At 44.1% G+C, this 26,430-nt stretch overlaps 2 protein-coding genes and 1 long non-coding RNA gene across 4 annotated transcripts in view; 2 read left to right on the forward strand and 1 right to left on the reverse strand.

The window, feature by feature from the left end:
* LOC113454943 (GTPase IMAP family member 9-like) overlaps positions 1-26,430 on the forward strand; it is a 120,835-nt gene that overhangs the window by 62,468 nt on the left and 31,937 nt on the right. Inside the window, exon 1 of one of the 2 annotated variants that reach the window (XM_087918931.1) lies at positions 14,638-14,656. The exons of the other annotated variant lie outside the window; for it this stretch is intronic. The gene's annotated coding sequence lies outside the window, so the exon portion shown is untranslated. Of the gene's footprint in view, positions 1-14,637; positions 14,657-26,430 lie in introns of those variants that run through there. 2 annotated transcript variants of the gene reach the window in all.
* The window catches only part of LOC148123718 (uncharacterized), a 194,116-nt gene continuing 181,198 nt past the window's right edge, over positions 13,513-26,430 (reverse strand). The window contains exon 2 of the long non-coding RNA XR_015740570.1: positions 13,513-13,640. This is a non-coding gene — a long non-coding RNA (uncharacterized LOC148123718). The remainder of the gene's footprint in view (positions 13,641-26,430) is intronic.
* LOC113455150 (GTPase IMAP family member 9-like) lies at positions 15,538-18,642 on the forward strand. Its single transcript, XM_087918976.1, has 2 exons — positions 15,538-15,698; positions 17,202-18,642. Exons 1-2 carry the CDS (start codon positions 15,680-15,682, stop codon positions 17,861-17,863), a joined length of 681 nt encoding a protein of 226 aa, XP_087775102.1. The 5' UTR covers positions 15,538-15,679; the 3' UTR covers positions 17,864-18,642.

Genomic DNA, 26,430 nt, shown 5'->3' on the forward strand with positions numbered 1-26,430 from the left:
TGTTTTCTGTATATGCATTTTGGTTCTCAATAAAAGCTGGTACCTGGGTTTACTCGGGGCTGGCATTTGCTCAGACGTTTCCCTGCATCTCATTTTCAAATGCCAGACCACCACAAGTGGTGACCCCGACGTGATAGCTTTGAAAGGCTATACGTTTCCTGCATCCTATACTCATCGTCGCGAACGTCGACTGGGCCCTCATCTTCTTCGCTGGACGGAGATAGATTCTTTTCGTGAGTATGGGGGGAAGTGTGGTAATCATCATATTCTGTAAGTCCTCGTACAGCTTTGTATAGATCTGGGGGTATTACAAACGCTCCTCATGGGGGCAGTAGTGCCTTTATGATGGGTGATTTGATCCTGTTTGGGTCTGCAAAGCTTAGATGGGCCAGGTATATCGGTCAAAGTTCACAGTACCCAGCCGAGCCATTCCCATGAGACGTTTGGTGGCTGGATATTCTCACGGGACTTTCCGCAGTCTATTATCAGCCCTGCTGAGATAATACTGCTGAGGTAATGTTGAGGTCATTGTTTTGATTTTGTACTTGCATTTTCTTTCAATAAAAGCTGGTACCTGGGTTCTCTCGGGGCTGGCATTTGCTCAGACGTTTCCCTGCGTCTCATTTCAAGTGCCAGACCACCACAAGTGGTGACCCCGACGTGATAGTTTGGAAGGCTATACGTTTCGGCGTGATAGCTTGAAAGCTATACGTTTCCTGCATCCTATACTCATCGTCGCGGACGTCGACTGGGCCCTCATCTTCTTCGCTGGACAGAGATAGATTCTTTTCGTGAGTATGGGGGGAGGTCTCTCGAAGGCTCAGACAAAGCATCTCAGGGAATTGAGAGAGATCACTGGGAATAGTTTTAAGTTTGGAGTTCATAGTAGAGGACATGCAGTAGGAAAGAAAGAAATTGAGGACTTATTACAGTATGTTTGGAAACATATTCCGTGTTATCCAGAGGGAGGTAGTATTAAAGTAGAGTCCTGGAAAAAGATAGGGAAATTTTTGCACGAGGAGCCTCGTGCCCCTTCTTCAATTTTGTTAACCTGGAGGGTGCTTATGGAAGCGTTAGCTACTCATGAACAACCGCTCCTAGCACCCCCCGAAGAAGGTTTGCCGCCTTACCATGCGGTACGTTTATTGCCACCGACAGCACCTCCAGATAAATCCAGAGGACTGTCAGGCACTGAAAATACTTTGTCAGAAGAGAAGAGTTTGCCTTTAAGAGTTCAAGTAGATGCAGTTACTGCAGCTATTCAGGAAGCAACAAATAGAGGGGAATTATCAGGAGATGATTTGGTAGAATTTGGAGTGGAGATTCAACTTAATCCAGTAGAAATTGGTGTGGATGCTGCTTTAAATCAACAAAGAGATGGAATGCCAGAGGAGGGGTTCGTTCTTCTCCCACAGTTAATTTTACAAGCCGTAGGGACTCTCCCTGACGGCGAAGGTGGTGAGAAGACCTTTACTAACATCAAACAAGGGAACAATGAACCCTATGAAAATTTCATTAGCAGATTGAAAGTGGCTATTGAAAGGCAAATTGATAATCAATTTGCCCGGAACGAATTGCTTTTGAAGTTAGCAGTAGAACAGGCTAACGCAGATTGTAAAAAGATCCTGAATCCACTTATCGCGAGCGGAGAGCGAGAGATCGCTGATTTGATAAACGCATGTAGAAAGGTGGGGAGTCAGACTTTTAACATGGAGACTTTAGCTCTGGCTCTCCAGGCAGGAAATGCTAATAAAGGCACTTGTTTCAATTGTGGGAAGCCTGGTGTGATGGACTGGCAATTGAAAAATGATGGGAGACGCAGGGAAGACGTCTGAGCAACTGCCAGCCCGAGAGCCCCGGGTAGCAGTATTTATTAAGAAAATGCAAATACAAAATCAAAACAATGACTTCAACATTAGCTCAGCAACATTATCTAGCTAGGCCTCAGCGAAGGTGATAAAGTTCCCGTGAGAAAGCAGGGCACCAAAGGTCTCATGGGAATGGCTCGGCTAGGTACTGTGAACTCCCACACAGATTCCTGGTCTCTGAGCTTTGCAGATAACAGGATCAAACTCTCATCATAAAGACACTACTGCCCTCATGAGGAGCGTTTGTGATACCCCCAGATCTTACAAAGCTGTACAAGAACTTGCAGAATATGATGGATATATTACCACATTCCCTCCTTTTTTATTTATTCAAAGATAGGGGGTGTTTCAGTGGCAAAATACACAGTTCCCTCGCAAACTTGGTTTCGTACACTTAAGGCTGAGGCACACATTTGAAATAGATTAGGAATACATTGAATACAGCAACATAACATAATAAGTGTAATAACAATTATTACAACTAATTGAAACAATAAATGTAACCATGAGCTGTCAGGAAGCCAATCCCATAGCAAAGCCCAAAGTGACTTATTGAAGCCATCTTTTCCTGCTTCGTGTTCGGCTATGCGGTCTTCCATATCATGAACAGTTCTTGTAATGTTAGGCTCATAATTATGTATAAAAAACACAACAATGTAAATGAATTAAAGCACAAACTCCTAACATTATATCTAAAGCATAAAGTAACTTGGCGAATTTCAGACACTTCTTCATTTAACATCTTAATATTCTCAACAGTATCATAAAACATAGCAACAGTAAAATTATTTAAAATATGAATATCTCTATAGTTCATAGCTATTCCAAAAGGTGGGTACATGCATACAAAGCTAACAATTAGTTACATTTAAACTCTTTGCTGCAATCCGAACATCCTTGATGTAGGAATTTTCCTTCCATAAATTATCACCAAGGTCTCTAGTTTCTGAGATAATGGCAGCTCTCCGCCTCCGCATTAGAGTCCGTGGAGGCATAAGACGAATGGAAAAAGAAGTTGTGTAAAGTAACTTAGGCAACTCCAATTGACACCAATATTGTCCATAGTCTGAAACAGAAACATTAAACAGAATCAGAGTTGTAGCACAGGCTGAAGATATAATATCCTTATCAGGTCCCGAGTAAAGAATGTCTTGACCCTTATGCCAGGACCAATATGCTGGAAAAATCAAAAGATGCCGCTGTTTGCAGATTAATTTAGTCCGATTCCCCAAAGGAACCTGCTGCATACAAGTTGATAACCTCGGATAAGCAGTCATCTTTTCCCAGCTTTCACAGCGCCACGCCTGGACTGCCGGCATCAAGAGAATCAGGAACCACGGAAACGCCATCCTGAGAATCAGGAACCTCAGGAACGGAATCAGGAACCACAGGAACGCCATCCTGAGAATCAGGAACATCCCTCACTGGCACCTGCGAAGGCGCTTGTGAATGATCAGGCCGGATACATCGACCAGGAACCCAACGAATTTGACCAAGATGTTCTACTGCTGCATAACCACGTCCCCACGTAATCAGCTCAGCGGGAACCCATGCCGGATCCGGAAGGAATCGCACCAACACTCGAGGCCTCACTGCATCTGTAGAAGGGGAAGAAAAATGCCTGCTGGCCGCCCAGGGGTTACCAGACAAATTTAAAAATTTAAAGTATACAAAGCAAGATTTAAATGATCTTGAATTGCCGGAAGCCCCAGGAGCTTCCCTCCTTTTTATTTAATTTTAGCTAACATGTTCTTGAGCGTGCCATTATAACGCTCCACAATAGCTTGTCCTGTGGAATTGTATGGAATTCCAAATTTATGTTCCACGGACCACTGTTTGCAAAACTGATCAAAGACTGTGCTCCGATAAGCCGCACCATTGTCTGTTTTTAAAGTTTGAGGCGTACCAGCGACTGAAAATGTCTTAATGCAATGATTGATGACATGTTTAACCGCTTCACCTCTTTGAGGAGTAGCCATTAGAAATCCTGAATAAGTATCCACAGTCACATGTATATACTTCCAAGGTGCAAATGATGGATACTGAGTAACATCCATTTGCCAAATCATTGAGGTTTCAACCCCTGGGGTTGACTCCCATAGGAATAGCTGTGCCTTGCTTTGAACAAGTTGGACATTGTTGAATTATGGCAGCAGCTTCTGCAGCAGTAAGCTTGAATTGATGTGCCAACGCTTTAGCATTTTGATGAAAATAACTATGGCTGTCCCATGGCTGGACAGTGAGAACTGAAGTTACAGCACTGTCAGCTTTGGCATTGCCTTGTGATAAAATTCCAGGTAAATTACTATGACTACGGATATGAGCAATAAAACACACATTCATACGCTGCTCCAAACATTCTTGCAACAACAAAAGCAAACGTAGAATATTAGGTGATATTCCAGGAGACAAATAAGAACCTGCTACAAAGGGTAACAAATTATATACATACAAAGAATCCACTATTAGATTAAAATTCTGATTTTGAAAATTTTGAAAAGCCAAAACCACAGCAGCAAGTTCTGCCTGTTGGGCAGACTTCTGCTCTGATGTCACTTTTGTATGCCAAATTCCAGATTTATCTTTCCAAACACAAGCACCAAAAACTTTCCCTCCATCAGTAAAGACTGTAGGAGCATCTGATATAGGCTGATTTACTGATTTAGGTCACACCCTGTCCCATTGATCTCTCATTTTGCTGACTTTGACCCCCCAGGAGCCCGACATTGCGCTTTAAAATGTCCAGGCTTCCCGCAATTGAAAAAGTTTCTTTTTAGCATTTCCTGCCGGAGAGCCAGAACTAAAGTCTCCATGTTAAAAGTCTGACTCCCACCTTCTCACGTTATCAAATCAGCGATCTCTCGCTTTCCACACGTAATAAGTGGATTCAGGATCTTTTTACAATCTGCATTTGCCTGTTCTACTGCTAACTTCAAAAGCAATTCATTCCGGGCAAATTGATTGTCAATTTGCCTTTCAATAGCCACTTTCAATCTGCTAATGAAATTTTCATAGGGTTCATTGTTTCCTTGTTTGATGTTAGTAAAGGTCTTCTCACCACCTTCGCCGTCAGGGAGAGTCCGTACGGCTTGAAAAATTAACTGTGGGAGAAGAATGAACCCCTCCTCAGGCATTCCATCTCGTTGTAATTCCACTGTTGTAAAATTACCAGATCCATAAAGCTGATCTGGAGTAACATTTGCTGTTCCCCTTTGAACTGCCAGCTGTCTCCATTTCTGATCTAACACCAAATATTGAGCTGGAGTTAGAATCATATTAAATAGAGCTCTCCAGTCAGCTGGAATCATTTTATTTCCATAGCCAACTGCTTCTAACAATGCCTGAGTGTATGGCGATCTAATACCATACTCTTTTGCTGCTTGCTTAACTTCCTTTAAAATCTTAAGAGGCAGAGGCTTCCATATTCTCTGTGGATTTAAAGCAGCATCTACACCAATTTCTACTGGATTAAGTTGAATCTCCACTCCAAAATCTACCAAATCATCTCCTGATAATTCCCCTCTATTTGTTGCTTCTTGAATAGCTGCAGTAACTGCATCTACTTGAACTCTTAAAGGCAAACTCTTCTCTTCTGACAAAGTATTTTCAGTGCCTGACAGCCCTCTGGATTTATCTGGAGGTGCTGTCGGTGGCAATATACGTACCGCATTGTAAGGCGGCAAACCTTCTTCGGGGGTGATAGGAGCGGTTGTTCATGCGTAGCTAATGCATCCATAACCACCCTCCAGGTTAACAAAATTGAAGAAGGGGCACGAGGCTCCTCGTGCAAAAATTTCCCTATCTTTCTCCAGCGCTCTACTTTAATACTACCTCCCTCTGGATAACACGGAATATGTTTCCAAACATACTGTAATAAATCCTCAATTTCTTTCTTTCCTACTTCATGTCCTCTACTATGAACTCCAAACTTAAAACTATTCCCAGCGATCTCTCTCATTTCCCTAAGGTGCTTTGTCTGAGCTTTCGAGAGACCTTCCCCCATACTCACGAAAAGAATCTGTCTCCGTCCAGCGAAGAAGATGAGGGCCCAGTCGACGTCCGCGACGATGAGTATAGGATGCGGGAAACGTATAGCTTTCAAGCTATCACGCCAAAACGTATAGCCTTCCAAACTATCACGTCGGGGTCACCACTTGTGATGGACTGGCAATTGAAAAATGATGGGAGACGCAGGGAAGACGTCTGAGCAACTGCCAGCCCCGAGAGCCCCCGGGTAGCAGTATTTATTAAGAAAATGCAAATACAAAATCAAAACAATGACTTCAACATTAGCTCAGCAACATTATCTAGCTAGGCCTCAGCGAAGGTGATAAAGTTCCCGTGAGAAAGCAGGGCACCAAAGGTCTCATGGGAATGGCTCGGCTAGGTACTGTGAACTCCCACACAGATTCCTGGTCTCTGAGCTTTGCAGATAACAGGATCAAACTCTCATCATAAAGACACTACTGCCCTCATGAGGAGCGTTTGTGATACCCCCAGATCTTACAAAGCTGTACAAGAACTTGCAGAATATGATGGATATATTACCACACCTGGACATTTTAAAGCGCAATGTCGGGCTCCTGGGCGGGGTCAAAGTCAGCAAAAAAATGAGAGATCAATGGGACAGGGTGTGACCTAAATCAGTAATCAGTATATCAGATGCTCCTACAGTTTTACTGATGGAGGAATTTTTTTTTTTGGTGCTTGTGTTTGGAAAGATAAATCTGGAATTTGGCATACAAAAGTGACATCAGAGCAGAAGTCTGCCCAGCAGGCAGAACTTGCTGCTGTAGTTTTGGCTTTTCAAAATTTTCAAAATCAGGATTTTAATCTAATAGTGGATTCTTTGTATGTATATAATTTGTTACCCTTTGTAGCAGGTTCTTATTTGTCTCCTGGAATATCACCTAATATTCTACGTTTGCTTTTGTTGTTGCAAGGATGTTTGGAGCAGCGTGTGAATGTGTGTTTTGTTGCCCATATTCGTAGCCATAGTAATTTACCTGGAATTTTATCACAAGGCAATGCCAAAGCTGACAGTGCTGTAACTTCAGTTCTCACTGTCCAGCCATGGGACAGCCATAGTTATTTTCATCAAAATGCTAAAGCGTTGGCACATCAATTCAAGCTTACTACTGCAGAAGCTGCTGCCATAATTCAACAATGTCCAACTTGTTCAAAACAGGGCACGGCTATCCCTATGGGAGTCAACCCCAGGGGGTTGAAACCTTCAATGATTTGGCAAATGGATGTTACTCAATATCCATCATTTGCACCTTGGAAGTATATACATGTGACTGTGGATACTTATTCAGGATTTCTAATGGCTACTCCTCAAAGAGGTGAAGCGGTTAAACATGTCATCAATCATTTCATTAAGACATTTTCAGTTGCTGGTACGCCTCAAACTTTAAAAACAGACAATGGTGCGGCTTATCGGAGCACAGTCTTTGATCAGTTTTGCAAACAGTGGTCCCTGGAACATAAATTTGGAATTCCATACAATTCCACAGGACAAGCTATTGTGGAGCGTTATAATGGCACGCTCAAGAACATGTTAGCTAAATTAAATAAAAAGGAGGGAAGCTCCTGGGGCTTCCGGCAATTCAAGATCATTTAAATCTTGCTTTGTGTACTTTAAATTTTTAAATTTATCTGGTAACCCCCTGCGGCGCGGCCAGCAGGCATTTTCTTCTCCTTCTACAGATGCAGTGAGGCCTCGAGTGTTGGTGCGATTCCTTCCGGATCCGGCATGGGTTCCCGCTGAGCTGATTACGTGGGGACGTGGTTATGCAGCAGTAGAACATCTTGGTCAAATTCGTTGGGTTCCTGGTCGTTGCATTCGGCCTGATCATTCATAGCGCCTTCGCAGGTGCCAGTGAAGGAGGTTTCGGAGGAGCAGGATGGCGTTCCTGTGGTTCCTGATTCCGTTCCTGTGGTTCCTGATTCTCTTGATGCCGGCAATCCAGGCGCGGCGCTGTGAAGGCTGGGAAAAGATGACTGCTTATCTGAGGTTATCAACTTGTATGCAGCAGGTTCCTTTGGGGAATCGGACTAAATTGATCTGCAAACAGCGGCATCTTTTGATTTTTCCAGCATATTGGTCCTGGCATAAGAATCAAGACATTCTTTATTCGGGACCTGATAAGGATATTATATCTTCAGCCTGTGCTACAACTCTGATCCTGTTTAATGTTTCTGCTTCAGACTATGGACAATATTGGTGTCAATTGGAGTTACCTAAGTTACCTTACACAGACTCTCTTTCCCACCTTTGGGAATAGCTATGTGTGGTGGTCTGGCATTTGAAATGAGAGACGCAGGGAAACGTCTGAGCAAATGCCAGCCCCGAGAGAACTCGGGTAGCAGTATTTATTTAAGAAAATGCAAGTACAAAATCAAAACAATGACTTCAACCTCAGCAGCATTACCTCAGCCGGGCCTCAGCAAGGTGATAAAGTCCCGTGAGAATATCCAGGCACCAAAGGTCTCATGGGAATGGCTCGGCTGGGTACTGTGAACTTTGACCGACATTCCTGGTCTCTGAGCTTGCAGATCACAACAGGACCAAACGTCCATCATAAAAGCACTACTGCCCCCATGAGGAGCGTTTGTGAAGTCCCCAGATCTTATGCAAAGCTATACGAGGACTTGCAGAATAAAATATATTACCACATTCCCTCCTTTTTTATTTATTCAAAGATAGGGGTTTTTTTAGTGGCATAATACACAGTTCCCTCGCAACTTGGTTTCGTACGCTTAAAGCTGAGGTACACATTTGAAATAGATTAGGAATACATTGAATACAGCAACATAACATAATAAGTATAATAACAATTATTACAACTAATTGAAGCAATAAACGTAACCATGAGCTGTCAGGAAGCCAATCCCATAGCAAAGCCCAAGGTGACTTATCAAAGCCATCTTTTCCTGCTTCGTGTTCAGCTATGCGGTCTTCCATATCATGAACAGTTCTTGTAATGTTAGGCTCATAATTCTGTATAAAAATACAACAATGTGAATGAATTAAAGCACAAACTCCTCCTTTAGCAGCTAACATTATGTCTAAAGGATAACGATTTTGTAAAGTAACTTGGCGAATTTCAGACACTTCTTCATTTAACATCTTAATATTCTTAACAGTATCACTAAACATAGCAACAGTAAAATTATTTAAAATATGAATATCTCTATAGTTCATAGCTATTCCCAAAGGTGGGAAAGAGAGTCTGTGTAAGGTAACTTAGGTAACTCCAATTGACACCAATATTGTCCATAGTCTGAAGCAGAAACATTAAACAGGATCAGAGTTGTAGCACAGGCTGAAGATATAATATCCTTATCAGGTCCCGAATAAAGAATGTCTTGACCCTTATGCCAGGACCAATATGCTGGAAAAATCAAAGGATGCCGCTGTTTGCAGATTAATTTAGTCCGATTCCCCAGAGGAACCTGCTGCATACAAGTTGGTAACCTCAGATAAGCAGTCATCTTTTCCCAGCCTTCACAGCGCCACGCCTGGATTGCCGGCATCAAGAGAATCAGGAACCACGGAAACGCCATCCTGAGAATCAGGAACCTCAGGAACGCCATCCTGCTCCTCCGAAACCTCCTTCACTGGCACCTGCGAAGGCGCTTGCGAATGATCAGGCCGAATGCAACGACCAGGAACCCGACGAATTTGACCAAGATGTTCTACTGCTGCATAACCACGTCCCCACGTAATCAGTTCAGCGGGAACCCATGCCGGATCCGGAAAGAATCGCACCAACACTCGAGGCCTCACTGCATCTGTAGAAGGAGAAGAAAAATGCCTGCTGGCGCTATGCAGGGGGTTACCAGACAAATTTAAAAAATTTAAAGTATACAAAGCAAGATTTAAATGATCTTGAATTGCCGGAAGCCCCAGGAGCTTCCCTCCTTTTTTATTTAATTTAGCTAACATGTTCTTGAGCGTGCCATTATAACGCTCCACAATAGCCTGTCCTGTGGAATTGTATGGAATTCCAAATTTATGTTCCACGGACCACTGTTTGCAAAACTGATCAAAGACTGTGCTCCGATAAGCCGCACCATTGTCTGTTTTTAAAGTTTGAGGCGTACCAGCGACTGAAAATGTCTTAATGCAATGATTGATGACATGTTTAACCGCTTCACCTCTTTGAGGAGTAGCCATTAGAAATCCTGAATAAGTATCCACAGTCACATGTATATACTTCCAAGGTGCAAATGATGGATACTGAGTAACATCCATTTGCCAAATCATTGAAGGTTTCAACCCCCTGGGGTTGACTCCCATAGGAATAGCCGTGCCCTGTTTTGAACAAGTTGGACATTGCTGAATTATGGCAGCAGCTTCTGCAGCAGTAAGCTTGAATTGATGTGCTAACGCTTTAGCATTTTGATGAAAATAACTATGGCTGTCCCATGGCTGGACAGTGAGAACTGAAGTTACAGCACTGTCAGCTTTGGCATTGCCTTGTGATAAAATTCCAGGTAAATTACTATGGCTACGAATATGGGCAACAAAACACACATTCACACGCTGCTCCAAACATCCTTGCAACAACAAAAGCAAACGTAGAATATTAGGTGATATTCCAGGAGACAAATAAGAACCTGCTACAAGGGTAACAAATTATATACATACAAAGAATCCACTATTAGATTAAAATCCTGATTTTGAAAATTTTGAAAAGCCAAAACTACAGCAGCAAGTTCTGCCTGCTGGGCAGACTTCTGCTCTGATGTCACTTTTGTATGCCAAATTCCAAATTTATCTTTCCAAACACAAGCACCAAACAAAAAAAAAAAAATTTCCTCCATCAGTAAAGACTGTAGGAGCATCTGATATACTGATTACTGATTTAGGTCACACCCTGTCCCAATAATCTCTTTTTTTGCTGACTTTGACCCCCCCCCAGGAGCCCGACATTGCGCTTTAAAATGTCCAGGCTTCCCACAATTGAAAAAAGTTTCTTTTTTAGCATTTCCTGCCTGGAGAGCCAGAGCTAAAGTCTCCATGTTAAAAGTCTGACTCCCCATCTTTTTGCAATCTGCGTTAGCCTGTTCTATTGCTAATTTCAAAAGCAATTTGTTCCGGGCGAATTGATTGTCAATTTGCCTTTCAATAGCCACTTTCAATCTGCTAATGAAATTTTCATAGGGTTCATTGTTCCCTTGTTTGATGTTAGTAAAGGTCTTCTCACCACCTTCGCCGTCAGGGAGAGCCCGTATGGCTTGGAAAATTAACTGTGGGAGAAGAACGAACCCCTCCTCTGGCATTCCATCTCTTTGTTGATTTAAAGCAGCATCCACACCAATTTCTACTGGATTAAGTTGAATTTCCACTCCAAATTCTACCAAATCATCTCCTGATAATTCCCCTCTATTTGTTGCTTCCTGAATAGCTGCAGTAACTGCATCTACTTGAACTCTTAAAGGCAAACTCTTATCTTCTGATAAGATAAGGATAAGGATATTATATCTTCAGCCTGTGCTACAACTTTGATCCTGTTTAATGTTTCTGTTTCAGACTATGGACAATATAGATGTCAATTGGAGTTACCTAAGTTACCTTACACAGACTCTCTTTCCATTCGTCTTATGCCTCCACGGACTCTAATACGGAGGCGGAGAACTGCTATTATCTCAAAAACTAGAGACCTTGGTGATAATTTATGGAAAGAAAATTCCTATATCAAGGACATTCAGATGGCAGCTAAGGGTTTAAATGTAACTAATTGTTGGCTTTGTATGCATGTGCCTGGGTCTGGGAAAGGTGGAGTTTTGTTACATGGTGTTCCTTTGAATGAGCGAACCAGTGCTAATTTTGATTATAATGATTTTAAACATTGGCTTTACTGGGGTCCAGACCCCGAAAAGTGGAATCAAACATTGTTCACAACAAAGGTAGCTTTCACTACCAAAGCATCGGTTTGTTATTACCGCCCCCCTGTAGGGACTCAATCTATTTTGCTGGGAAATACTACACTCTGTCAGAAGGTGATTCCTTTGGAAGGAGGATGTATGAGATGTGTAAAAAGCATTACTGGTAAGAACAACTGCATAAATCGGATATCTTCTACGTTATCCTGGACTTTGAAAGGTCCCTATGATTGTTGCATAAATCAGACAGTCACTAAGAGGCCTGACATTGGTCACGGGGCATATGTTCTCTGTACTTGGATGTGGCTAATGTGGGGTTGGGAAAGTCAGGCCTCCGATAATATCTATCATAAGCATTTAAAATACTTTCCTCTTCCGGATGGGTTATGGTTGCTATGTGGGGATACTGCCTATCAACAATGGCCAAAGGATTGGTCTGGGGTGTGTATGATTGGGCATGTCATCCCAGTAATTTATAAGTTAGACCAACTGCCCAAGGCCCGGATTCGTAACAGGAGGGAGGTGGATTCGGGTCTCACCACGGGAGGGTGGTGGTTAACTCAACTTTCCAGGGCGGCATTACCACCTTTGGGGGTGGCTATGAATTATCGGGATCTGCATATTTTAAATAATTTCACTGTTGCTATGTTTAATAATACTGTTAAGAGCATTAAGATGTTAAATGAAGAAGTGTCTGAAATTCGCCAAGTTACTTTACAAAATCGTTATGCTTTAGACATAATGTTAGCTGCTAAAGGAGGAGTTTGTGCTTTAATTCATTCACATTGTTGTATTTTTATACATAATTATGAGCCTAACATTACAAGAACTGTTCATGATATGGAAGACCGCATAGCTGAACACGAAGCAGGAAAAGATGGCTTCAATAAGTCACCTTGGGCTTTGCTATGGGATTGGCTTCCTGACAGCTCATGGTTACGTTTATTGCTTCAATTAGTTGTGACAATTGTTATTATACTTATTATGTTATGTTGCTGTATTCAATGTATTCCTAATCTATTTCAAATATGTACCTCAGTTTTTCAGCGTACGAGACAAAGTCGCGAGGGAACTGTGTATTATGCCACTAAAACACCCCCTATCTTTGAATAAATAAAAAAGGAGGGAATGTGGTAACATATTTTATTCTGTAAGTCCTTGTATAGCTTTGCATAAATCTAGGGACTAAAAAATGCCCCTGGTGGGGGCAGTATCACCTTTGCTATGGGTGTTTTTGTCCTGTTTTGATCTACAAAGCTTAGAGGACCAGATATATCGGTGAAAGGTCATAGTACATAGCCGAACCATTCCCATGGGAATTTCCGCAAATGTATATTCTCATCCTGTATATTCTCATCCTGTATATTCTCTGTATATCCTGTGGAAATAACATCCTGTTGAGGTCACTTGTTTTCTGTATATGCATTTTGGTTCTCAATAAAAGCTGGTACCTGGGTTTACTCAGGGCTGGCATTTGCTCAGACGGTTCCCTGCGTCTCATTTCAAATGCCAGACCACCACACCTTTTTACTCCCCTTTCTTTTTCTCCTTTTTTTCCTTTTTTGGGGGTTTCTTTCTTCCCTTCCTTCCTTCCTTTTTACGCCCACTTTCCTTCTTTGTTCTTCCCCTCCCTCCCTTTTGTTCCTTCCTTCTTCGCTCCTTCCTTCCTTCCTTTCCACCCACCCACCATTCCTTCCTTCATTTCCTTCTTTTTCCTTCCTTCCTTTTTACTGCCCTTTCTTTCTTTCTCCTTGTTTCCTTCTGTTGCCTTTCTTTTTCTTTCTTAGTTTCTTTCCTTCCTTCCTTTTTACTCCCCTTTATTTTTCTCCTTTTTTCCTTTGTTTCTTTCTTTCCTTCCTTCCTTCCTTTTTACTCCCACTTTCCTTCTTCGTTCTCCCCCTCCCTCCCTTTTGTTCCTTCCTTCTTCACTCCTTCCTTCCTTTCCACCCACCCACTTTCTTTCTTCCTTTCTTCCTTTCTTTCTTTCTTTCTTTCTTTCTTTCTTTCTTTCTTTCTTTCTTTCTCCTTTTTTCTTTCTTTTGCCTTTCTTAGTTTCTTTCCTTCCTTCCTTTTACTCCCCCTTTCTTTCTTTCTTTCTTTCTTTCTTTCTTTCTTTCTTTCTTTCTTTCTTTCTTTCTCCTTTTTCTTTCTTTTGCCTTTCTTAGTTTCTTTCCTTCCTTCCTTTTTACTCCCCCTTTCTTTCTTTCTTTCTTTCTTTCTTTCTTTCTTTCTCCTTTTTCTTTCTTTTGCCTTTCTTAGTTTCTTTCCTTCCTTCCTTTTACTTTCTTTCTTTCTTTCTTTCTTTCTTTCTTTCTTTCTTTCTTTCTTTCTTTCTTTCTCCTTTTTTCTTTCTTTTGCCTTTCTTAGTTTCTTTCCTTCCTTCCTTTTTACTCCCCCTTTTCTTTCTTTCTTCCTTTCTTTCTTTCTTTCTTTCTCCTTTTTTCTTTCTTTTGCCTTTCTTAGTTTCTTTCCTTCCTTCCTTTTTACTCTTTCTTTCTTTCTTTCTTTCTTTCTTTCTTTCTTTCTTTCACCTTTTTCTCTTTCTTTTGCCTTTCTTGATTTCTTTCCTTCCTTCCTTTTTATTCTTTCTTTCTTTCTTTCTTTCTTTCTTTCTTTCTTTCTTTCTTTCTTTCTTTCTTTCTTTCTTTCTTTCTTTCTCTCACCTTTTTTCTTTCTTTTGCCTTTCTTGATTTCTTTCCTTCCGTCCTTTTTACTCCCAGTTTCCTTCTTCCTTCTTTCCCACCTTCCCTCCTTTTGTTCCTCCCTCCCTTCCTTCCGTTCCTTCCTTCTTTCCTTCCTTCCTTTTTACTCCCTTTTCTTTCTTTCTCCTTGTTTCTTTCTGTTCCCTTTCTTTTCCTTTCTAGAATCCCCCCATCCCGGAAGGAGGAACTCAGGTTGCTGTCCCTCCCTCCCTCCCTCCCTCCCTCCCTCCCTCCTAAGTCCCCCCTCCCCTCTCCCGCAGGCATAGGGGGGGAGGAGGAAGGGGGGGAGGCTCCTCTAACGGGACTGCCCAGCCCTCCCCCCCTCCCCAAATTCCCTCCCTCCCTTCCCATGGGGGGGTGGGGGGGTGGGAAGAAGAGGAAGAAGGGGGGAGGGGCTGCAAAGTCTCTCCAAAGTGGGAGGGGGCTTCACTTCCGCCTCCAATGATCCCCCTCCCCCCATTGTCCAGACAAAAGCCCCCCCTCCCCATTCCTGGCCTCAAGAGGGGGGAGGAGAGCGGAGTTTGGGCAGTCCGAAAGTGAATTCAGGATTGGGGTAGGGCAGAGGAGGGGGGCGGGTGGGTTGGGCTAGCTGACCTCTAGGGACCCTTTTTGGTTGTTCACTTTTATCTCCTTCCCTCCCTTCCTCCCTCCCTCCTCCCTCCCTTATTTCCATCGCTCCTTCTTTCCTCCCTTCCTATCTCCTCCCTCCCTTCCTCTTCCTCTCCTCCCTTATTTCCTTCCCTCCTTCTTTCCTCCCTATTTTCCTTCCCCTCTTCCTCCCTCCTTCCTTCCTTCTTTCCATCCCTCCTTCATTCCGCCTCTTCCTATCTCCTTCCCTCCGTTCCTCTTCCTCCGCCCATCCTTCCTCCCTTCTTTCCATCCCTCCTTCTTTCCTCCCTATTTTCTTTCCCCACTTCCTCCCTCCCTCCTTCCTCCCTTATTTCCTTCCCTCCTTCTTTCCTCCCTTCCTATCTCCTCCCTTCCTATCTCTTCCCCTCCCTTTCTCTTCCTCCCTCCCTCCTCCCTCCCTTCTTTCCATCCCTCTTTCTTTCCTCCCTTCCTATTTTCCTTCCCCTCTTCCTCCCCTCCCTCCTTCCTCCCTCCTTTCCTCCCCCTTTTTTCTCCTGTTTGGGGAGAGAAACTTCCGGAGTTGATTCCAGAGTTTTGCTTTTCCCACAGAAACTTCCAGATCGGCGCTGTGAAATTTTTCCGGAAATGTCTGGAAATATCCAAGGTAATTGGGGGAGGGGCTGCAGCGGGGGTTGGGAAACAGCTGGGGTCCTGGGTGGGGTGGGGAGGATGGGCTATGGTGGCCTCAGACTGGCGATTCGGGCTCCTGGAAGTCCTCGGCTTTACGACGGGCCCAACGTTTCGGTCGTTAAGTGAGACATTGAAGAGAGTTTTGCCCCACATGATAATTTTTCTCCCCGCCGTTGCTAAGTGAAACTCAGGGCTTTCCCCGGAGGGGAAGAGTCCAGGTATCCTCGATTTACAACCCAGATGGAGTCCAAAATTTTTCAGTCGTTAAATGAGACATTTGTTGAAGGAAGTCCCCCCCGGTCGTTAAGCAAATCGGGCTTCCCCATTGAAATTTGTGCAGGTCAAACAGACACACACACACATACACGGACGGATGATGGCTGCCACCGTCGCAAATATGAAGCGGTGGCCGAGCGTGTGATGAGGGGGAATGCGTGAACGGTTGTGAGTATGAAGAAACGGTCGTAAGTCCTTTTTGCCGTCGTAACTTTGGACAGTCGAGGAAGTGAAGGGTGGTTAAGTCGAGGACTGCAAGCTTAAGCTCCCTACAAGAATCTGACCTACTAACAGTCAGGGTGGAAATGAGCGGAAGATAAGAAAATAGATAGATAGATAGATAGATAGATAGATAGATAGATAGATAGATAGAGATGGAGAGATAGATGGAGAGAAAGAGGAATAGACGGATGGATAGATAAATAGATGGGGATATATAGATAGATACAGATGGAGAAAGAAATGATAAAGATGGAAGGATAGATGGAGAGTTAGAGAGATGGAGAGGTGGATGGATAGATGGATGGATGGATAAATAGATAGAAAGAAGGATAGGTGGATAGATGGATGGATGGATGGATAGATAGATAGATAGATAGATAGATAGATAGATAGATATAGATGGAGAGAAAGAGAGATAGACGGATGGATGGATGGATAGATAGATAGATAGATAGATAGATAGATAGATAGATAGAAAGAAGGATAGGTGGGTAGATAGAGATGGATGGATGGATAGATAGAAATAAAGATAGGTAGATAGATAGTTAGATAGATAGATGGATAGAAAGAAGGATAGATAGATAGAAGGATAGATAGATAGAGAGATAGATAAATAGATAGATACATAGATGGATAGAGAGAGAGAGACAGACAGACAGACAGATAGATAGATGGATAGATAGAGAGAGAGAGAGAGAGAGAGAGAGAGAGATCCAGTGGCAGGAAAATCAGGAGATTTAGGCAACTCAAAGGAGGATCAAGACTGATTGCAACCTGAAGCTGCCTACAAGAATCGGACCTACTAATGGTCGGGGGGGAAATGAGCGGGAGATAAGAAAGGCCGTCAAGGGGGGCTGGATTGAGGTCGCTCGTGAGCACATAGGGATTCTGAACTGATGGCGCCTTTGACCCCGGTCATCTCCAGTGCTCCTGACCGGTCCCCCTCCTTCTCTCTCCTCTTCCCGCTTTGGGTTTGTAGGGCTCGAACGGCGGATCGTCCTGGTGGGCAAAACCGGCACGGGGAAAAGCGCGGTGAGCAACACCATCCTGGGGAGCCCGGTCTTCGAATCCAAGATGTCGTTCGTCTCCGTCACCCAGACTTGCCAACGGGAGGAGGCCATGGTGAACGGCCGGAAAGTGGTGGTGGTGGACACGCCGGGCTTCCTCGACACAGCTTGTCTCGAGCGGGAAACCTCGGCCGAGGTGAGCAAGTGTATCGAGTTTTGCATGCCGGGCCCCCACGTCATCCTGCAGGTGATGCGCCCGGGCCGCTTCACCAAGGAGGAGGAGGAGGTGGCGCGCTTGATCAAGGAGATCTTCAGCTTGAAGGCCAAGGATTACATGATCATCCTCTTCACCCGCAAGGAGGACCTGGAGGACAAAACCCTGGAGGAGTTCATCACCGAAGGCAACGTGGGCCTGAAGGAGCAGGTGTACCTCTGCGGCAAACGCTTCCTGGCCTTTAACAACAAGGCCGAAGGCGCGGAGCGCGAAGCTCAGGTGGGCCAGCTGATGGCCATGATTGACGCGCTGGTGCAGAAGAACCGCGCCGCCCCGTGCTACACGGAGGAGATGATGAAGGCTGACAAGGAGCACTTGTCCGAAAATCGGGGCTTCTCCTGGCTGTGTCGTTTGCTTTGAGGGGGATGGAGGCGAAACGCTCAGGGCCCAGTTTCCAGGCGCCGCGACGGCAACTCCACGGATCGTCTTTGGCTCGGCTCGGCCTGCTTCAGCTTTCCGCTTCCCCCTCCGGAACTCCCCCAGGAGAGTTTCCTGGCGGAGTTTCCTGAGCTGATTCCATCTCCCGAGAAGCTGGTTTCTCCACGGGGTTGAAAGGGGTCCCTCCTTCCTCCCTTCCTTTCCTCGTTGCTTCATTCCTCCTTCCTTTCTTCTTTCCTCCCTCTTTTCCTTCCTTCCACCTTTCTTTCCTTCTCCCTTCCTCCCTCCTTCCTTATTGCTGTCCCTCCTTCTTTCCTCCCTCCCTCCCCATCTCCTTCCTTCCTCCAATATTTCTCTCTCTCCTTCTCTCCTCCCTCTACCCATCTCCTCGCTTTCCTTCCTCCCTTCCTCCCTCTTCCCCTCCCTCTGATTCCCCTCCATTCCTCTTTCCTCCTCCCTGCCTTCCTTTCTATCCTTCCTTCTTTCCTCCCTCTCTCCGCATCTCCTCCCTTTCCTCCCTCCCTTCTTTCTTCCTCCTTCCCTCTCTCCTTCCCTCCCTCTCTCCCCATCTCCTCTCTTTCCTTCTCCCTTCCTCCTTCCCTCATCGGTTTGTGTGTGTGTGTGTTTGTGTGTGCGTGTGTCTTTTGTGGTGGGGGAACACGCTTGCACTTTGCAAAAATTCGGCAGCAGGTGCCCGTGCACCTTTATTATTATTCAATTTGCAATAAATAAATCATAACATTAAAATAAATACAATAAAATTCATCTTATTTACATTTGACATAATGTGCCATTCTAATAATAGTTAATTAAATTGCTTTGATTAAGGTGTGATCTCTCCTTATCTTAGGCTATACTGCGCACTACTAGCTCGATCCCCGTGCTTTGCTACAAAACTGTGTGAGGATTTTTGTTTGGGCCGGGGGGCGGGTTGGACTGGATCACCTCCAAGATACCTTCCAACTGTTCTGATATTGTCATTCTGTAAAAAGTCTCTGGCTTGAAGAGTCCCGACTCTCTCCTTCGGTAATCGGGCTGTGACCGTCCAAAATGCGAGTCGGTTTGCGAGCATCTGAATTTTGATCCCGAGGCCACGGGGGCTGCTGCGACGGTCGCGAGCATGAAACGCACATCCCGTAAGTCCCTTTTTCTTCCAGTGCCGTTGTCCTGCGGAATGGTCACTAAATTCACCTCTTGTTCAGTCAAGGACTATCTCCGTTGTTCAGTCGAGGACTATCTCCGTTGAAAGCGGAGCTCTTCGGGGCCAATGTCTCAGGGACTAAGACAGAAATGGGGCAATGGGAATGGAGGTGGGGCTTGCAGAACGACGGTCACAGTGGTGGTGTGCTACCGGTTCGGACCAGTTCGACCAATCCGGTTGTCCCCCCCAAAAAAAAGCCATCAATCAGCTGCGGTGGGGAAAGCTGCGTAATGGCATTCGGCAAAGCACGCCCACCAAGCCATGCCCACCAAACCATTTGAATCCCACCACCAGACGGGGACACAGGTCCGCAGGTGTGTGAGAGAGCGGCAATCAAGACTGTGTCGAAATGGGCAACAACCTCACCAAGGACAAAGGAGGAGCTTGGAGGTCGGCAAAGAAAGGACGGCTCGGAATTCGGCAGGGAGCCTGAATTGCTGAAGGAAAAATAAAAATCAGATTTGGCTGAAGAGGAAATGAGATACTTTTCGGTGGTGTGTGTGTGATTTTCCGGCTTTGTTCCCCAATTTGGGGTGTTGGGTGTTTGAAGGCACAAACTCCCACACCCACACGATTTCCTGGCTGCCTTGATAAGCGGCCAGACTCATCTTGGTTGTGTTGAATTGGGCGTCTTTAATGTTTCTTTAAAAACAAAACAAGAAATGCGGTTTTCCTGTTTGAAAAGGTTTCCTCTTCAGAAGGAATCGCTTCTCTGAATTGTTCAGCCGCCTGGATTCATTGGCTGTGACGGGCAGCCGTAGAAAATGGATGGATGGATGAGTGGGAGGGAGGGAGGGAGAGAGAGAGAGAGAGAGATGATAGATGGAGGGAGGGAGGAAAGGCTGGTTTGAAAAAATAAGATGAGACACAGAAAAAGCTGTGACTCAGATGGGCTTTATTTTCGACCACGTGGTTTACAGGCAGTGCTTTTCAGGCCACAGGAGGCCATTTTCAGGTTGTTTTGACTCCAAAAACCCCAACAACTGGCCGTTTTTCGGGTGTTTTTCTGAAGTTTTTCTGAAGTTTTGGGAAGCATTATTTGGCTGTGGTCAAATTTGCGGTCTATTTGTCAGCCATTTACCAGGCAGTTTTCAGGCCTTTTCAGGCAGTCTTTCAGGCCATTTTTCTGTACGTTTGGAGGGGGACGTTCTTTAGCCCATTTGCAGGCTGTTTTTCAGCCATTCTCAGGCAGTTTTTGGGCCTTTGCAGGCAATTTTAGGGCCCATTTGTGGGGAGTTTTCGGGAGTGATTTTTGGCCCATTTCCAGGCCATTTTTGGCCTATTTGCAGGATGTTTTTCAGCCATTTTTCAGGCAGTTTTTCAGGCCTTTTTTAGACAGCTTTTGGGGCCTTTTCTAGGCAGTTTGGGGGTCCATTTTTCAGGCAGTTTTGGGGGGCTTTTTTGGCCCATTTGCAGGCCATTTTTCAGCCATTTCTCAGGCAGTTTTTCCAGCCATTTCTCAGGCAGTTTTTCCAGCCATTTCTCAGGCAGCTTTTCTAGCCATTTCTTCAGTCAGTTTGGGGGCCTTTTCAGGCAGTTCTTCAGGCCGTTTTTCGGGCATTTCTCAGTCAGTTTTGGGGCCTTTTCAGGCAGTTCTTCAGGCCGGTTTTTGGGCATTTCTCAGGCAGTTTTTGGGCCTTTTCAGGCAGTTTTTCTAGCTATTCCTCAGGCAGTGTTTCAGGCCTTTTTCAGTCAGTTTTTGGGGCCTTTTTAATCAGTTTTTGTGGCCTTTTCAGTCAGTTTTTCTAGCCATTTAGCAGTTGTGGTAATTATCATATTCTGTAAGTCCTCGTACAGTTTTGTATAAGATCTGGGGTTTTACAAACTCTCCTCATGGGGGCAGTAGTGCCTTTATGATGGGAGTTTGGTCCTGTTTGGGTCTGCAAAGCTTAGAGAGACCAGGTATATCGGTGAGAGTTCACAGTACCCAGCCGAGCCATTCCCATGAGACCTTTGGTGCCTGGATATTCTCACGGGACTTTATCACCCTGCTGAGGTTGAGGTCATTGTTTTGATTTTGTACTTGCATTTTCTTAAATAAATACTGCTACCCGAGTTCTCTCGGGGCTGGCATTTGCTCAGACGGTTCCCTGCGTCTCATTTCAAGTGCCAGACCACCACAAGTGGTGACCCCGACGTGATAGTTTGGAAGGCTATACGTTTCGACGTGATAGCTTGAAAGCTATACGTTTCCTGCATCCTATACTCATCGTCGCGGACGTCGACTGGGCCCTCATCTTCTTCGCTGGACGGAGATAGATTCTTTTCGTGAGTATGGGGGGAGATCTCTCGAAGGCTCAGACAAAGCACCTCAGGGAATTGAGAGAGATCACTTGGAATAGTTTTAAGTTTGGAGTTCATAGTAGAGGACATGCAGTAGGAAAGAAAGAAATTGAGGACTTATTACAGTATGTTTGGAAACATATTCAGTCATATCCAGAGGGAGGTAGTATTAAAGTAGAGTCCTGGAAAAAGATAGGGAAATTTTTGCACGAGGAGCCTCGTGCCCCTTCTTCAATTTTGTTAACCTGGAGGGTGGTTATGGATGCATTAGCTACTCATGAACAACCGCTCCTAGCACCCCCCGAAGAAGGTTTGCCGCCTTACCATGCAGTACGTTTATTGCCACCGACAGCACCCCCAGATAAATCCAGAGGACTGTCAGGCACTGAAAATACTTTGTCAGAAGATAAGAGTTTGCCTTTAAGAGTTCAAGTAGATGCAGTTACTGCAGCTATTCAAGAAGCAACAGATAGAGGGGAATTATCAGGAGATGATTTGGTAGAATTTGGAGTGGAGATTCAACTTAATCCAGTAGAAATTGGTGTGGATGCTGCTTTAAATCCGCAGCGCGTGTGGAAGCCCCTAGCTCTCAGGATTTTAAAGGAAATTAAGCAAGCAGCAAAAGAATATGGTGTTAGATCGCCATATACTCAGGCATTGTTAGAAGCAGTTGGTTATGGAAATAAAATGATTCCAGCTGACTGGAAAGCTCTGTTAAAAATGATTCTAACCCCAGCTCAATATTTGGTGTTAGATCAGAAATGGAGACAGCTGGCAGTTCAAAGGGGAACAGCAAATGTTACTCCAGATCAGCTTTATGGAGCTGGTAATTTTACAACAGTGGAACAACAAAGAGATGGAATGCCAGAGGAGGGGTTCGTTCTTCTCCCACAGTTAATTTTACAAGCCCTGGGGGCTCTCCGCTGACGGCGAAGGTGGTGAGAAGACCTTTACTAACATCAAAACAAGGAAACAATGAACCCTATGAAAATTTCATTAGCAGATTGAAAGTGGCTATTGAAAGGCAAATTGACAATCAATTTGCCCGGAACAAATTGCTTTTGAAGTTAGCAGTAGAACAGGCTAACGCAGATTGCAAAAAGATCCTGAATCCACTTATCGCGAGCGGAGAGCGAGAGATCGCTGATTTGATAAACGTATGTAGAAAGGTGGGGAGTCAGACTTTTAACATGGAGACTTTAGCTCTAGCTCTCCAGGCAGGAAATGCTGATAAAGGCACTTGTTTCAATTGTGGGAAGCCTGGACATTTTAAAGTGCAATGTTGGGCTCCTGGAGGGGGTCAAAGTCAGCAAAATGAGAGATCAATGGGACAGGGTGTGACCTAAATCAGTAATCAGTATATCAGATGCTCCTAAAGTTTTTACTGATGGAGGGAAAGTTTTTGGTGCTTGTGTTTGGAAAGATAAATTTGGAATTTGGCATACAAAAGTGACATCAGAGCAGAAGTCTGCCCAGCAGGCAGAACTTGCTGCTGTAGTTTTGGCTTTTCAAAATTTTCTAAATCAGGATTTTAATCTAATAGTGGATTCTTTGTATGTATATAATTTGTTACCCTTTGTAGCAGGTTCTTATTTGTCTCCTGGAATATCACCTAATATTCTAGGTTTGCTTTTGTTGTTGCAAGGATGTTTGGAGCAGCGTGTGAATGTGTGTTTTGTTGCCCATATTCGTAGCCATAGTAATTTACCTGGAATTTTATCACAAGGCAATGCCAAAGCTGACAGTGCTGTAACTTCAGTTCTCACTGTCCAGCCATGGGACAGCCATAGTTATTTTCATCAAAATGCTAAAGCGTTGGCACATCAATTCAAGCTTACTGCTGCAGAAGCTGCTGCCATAATTCAACAATGTCCAACTTGTTCAAAACAGGGCACGGCTATTCCTATGGGAGTCAACCCCAGGGGGTTGAAACCTTCAATGATTTGGCAAATGGATGTTACTCAGTATCCATCATTTGCACCTTGGAAGTATATACATGTGACTGTGGATACTTATTCAGGATTTCTAATGGCTACTCCTCAAAGAGGTGAAGCGGTTAAACATGTCATCAATCATTGCATTAAGACATTTTCAGTTGCTGGTACGCCTCAAACTTTAAAAACAGACAATGGTGCGGCTTATCGGAGCACAGTCTTTGATCAGTTTTGCAAACAGTGGTCCGTGGAACATAAATTTGGAATTCCATACAATTCCACAGGACAAGCTATTGTGGAGCGTTATAATGGCACGCTCAAGAACATGTTAGCTAAATTAAATAAAAAAGGAGGGAAGCTCCTGGGGCTTCCGGCAATTCAAGATCATTTAAATCTTGCTTTGTATACTTTAAATTTTTTAAATTTGTCTGGTAACCCCCCTGCGAGCGCGGCCAGCAGGCATTTTTCTTCTCCTTCTACAGATGCAGTGAGGCCTCGAGTGTTGGTGCGATTCCTTCCGGATCCGGCATGGGTTCCCGCTGAGCTGATTACGTGGGGACGTGGTTATGCAGCAGTAGAACATCTTGGTCAAATTCGTTGGGTTCCTGGTCGATGCGTTCGGCCTGATCATTCACAGGCGTCTTCGCAGGTGCCAGTGAAGGAGGTTTCGGAGGAGCAGGATGGCGTTCCTGTGGTTCCTGATTCCGTACCTGTGGTTCCTGATTCTCTTGATGCCGGCAATCCAGGCGCGGCGCTGTGAAGGCTGGGAAAAGATGACTGCTTATCTGAGATTGCCAACTTGTATGCAGCAGGTTCCTCTGGGGAATCGGACTAAATTGATCTGCAAACAGCGGCATCCTTTGATTTTTCCAGCATATTGGTCCTGGCATAAGGGTCAAGACATTCTTTATTCGGGACCTGATAAGGATATTATATCTTCAGCCTGTGCTACAACTCTGATCCTGTTTAATGTTTCTGTTTCAGACTATGGACAATATTGGTGTCAATTGGAGTTGCCTAAGTTACCTTATACAAACTCTCTTTTCCACCTTTGGGAATAGCTATGAACTATAGAGATATTCATATTTTAAATAATTTTACTGTTGCTATGTTTAATGATACTGTTAAGAATATTAAGATGTTAAATGAAGAAGTGTCTGAAATTCGCCAAGTTACTTTACAAAATCGTTATGCTTTAGATATAATGTTAGCTGCTAAAGGAGGAGTTTGTGCCTTAATTCATTCACATTGTTGTGCTTTTATACATAATTATGAACCTAATATTACAAGAACTGTTCATGATATGGAAGACCGCATAGCTGAATACGAAGCAGGAAAAGATGGCTTCAATAAGTCACTTTGGGCTTTGCTATGGGATTGGCTTCCTGACAGCTCATGGTTACGTTTATTGCTTCAATTAGTTGTAATAATTGTTATTATACTTATTATGTTATGTTGCTGTATTCAATGTATTCCTAATCTATTTCAAATGTGTACCTCAGCTTTTCAACGTACGAAACCAAGTTGCGAGGGAACTGTGTATTATGCCACTAAAACACCCCCTATCTTTGAATAAATAAAAAAGGAGGGAATGTGGTAATTATCATATTCTGTAAGTCCTCGTACAGTTTTGTATAAGATCTGGGGTTTTACAAACGCTCCTCATGGGGGCAGTAGTGCCTTTATGATGGGAGTTTGGTCCTGTTTGGGTCTGCAAAGCTTAGAGAGACCAGGTATATCGGTGAGAGTTCACAGTACCCAGCCGAGCCATTCCCATGAGACCTTTGGTGCCTGGATATTCTCACGGGACTTTATCACCCTGCTGAGGTTGAGGTCATTGTTTTGATTTTGTACTTGCATTTTCTTAAATAAATACTGCTACCCGAGTTCTCTCGGGGCTGGCATTTGCTCAGACGGTTCCCTGCGTCTCATTTCAAGTGCCAGACCACCACAGCAGTCAGTTTTTCTAGCCATTTAGCAGTCAGTTTTTCCAGCCATTTCTCAGTCAGTTTTGGGGCCTTTTCAGGCAGTTCTTCAGGCCGTTTTTCGGGCATTTCTCAGTCAGTTTTGGGGCCTTTTCAGGCAGTTTTTCTAGCTATTTCTCAGGCAGTTTTTCAGGCCTTTTTCAGTCAGTTTTTGGGGCCTTTTCAGTCAGTTTTTCTACTCATTTCGCAGTCAGTTTTTCTAGCCATTTCGCAGTCAGTTTTTCCAGCCATTTCTCAGTCAGTTTTTCTAGCCATTTCTCAGTCAGTTTTGGGGGCCTTTTCAGGCAGTTCTTCAGGCGGTTTTTGGGCATTTCTCAGGCAGTTTTGGGCCTTTTCAGGCAGTTTTTCTAGCTATTCCTCAGGCAGTTTTTCAGGCCTTTTTCAGTCGGTTTTTGGGGCCTTTTCAATCAGTTTTGGGGGCCTTTTCAGTCAGTTTTTCTAGCCATTTAGCAGTCAGTTTTTCTAGCCATTTCACATTTTTCCAGCTCTTTCTCAGTCAGTTTTGGGGCCTTTTCAGGCAGTTCTTCAGGCCGTTTTTTGGACATTTCTCAGGCAGTTTTGGGGCCTTTTCAGGCAGTTTTTCTAGCTATTTCTCAGGCAGTTTTTCAGGCCTTTTTCAGTCAGTTTTTCTAGTCATTTCGCAGTCAGTTTTTCTAGCCATTTCGCAGTCAGTTTTTCTAGCCATTTCTCAGTCAGTTTTTCCAGCCATTTCGCAGTCAGTTTTTCTAGGTACTTCTCAGGTAGTTTTGGGAGTGTTTTTGGCCCATTTCCAGGCCATTTTTCTATTTGCAGGCTGTTTTTCAGCCATTTCTCAGGCAGTTTTTCAGGCCTTTTTCAGTCAGTTTTTGGGGCCTTTACAATCAGTTTTTGGGCCTTTTCAGTCAGTTTTTCTAGCCATTTCGCAGTCAGTTTTTCAGGCATTTTCAGGCAGTTCTTCAGGCCATTTTGGGGGCATTTTGTGGGAAGATTTTTTGGCCCATTTTGCAGGCCGTTTCTCAGGTAGCTTTTCAGGCCATCTCAGGGAGTTTTTTGGGCATTTTCCTGACTTTTTAGGCAGTTTTTTTGGGGGGTTCTTGGCCCATTTTCAGGCTGTTTTTCGGCCATTTTGGGGCTATTCTTGAGGCCTTCTCAGGCAGTTCTTCAGGC

Source organism: Pseudonaja textilis, unplaced genomic scaffold (assembly GCF_049901715.1).
Source record: "Pseudonaja textilis isolate UNSWEBS1 unplaced genomic scaffold, rPseTex1.2 PTEXSCF22, whole genome shotgun sequence".
Lineage (NCBI taxonomy): Eukaryota > Metazoa > Chordata > Lepidosauria > Squamata > Elapidae > Pseudonaja > Pseudonaja textilis.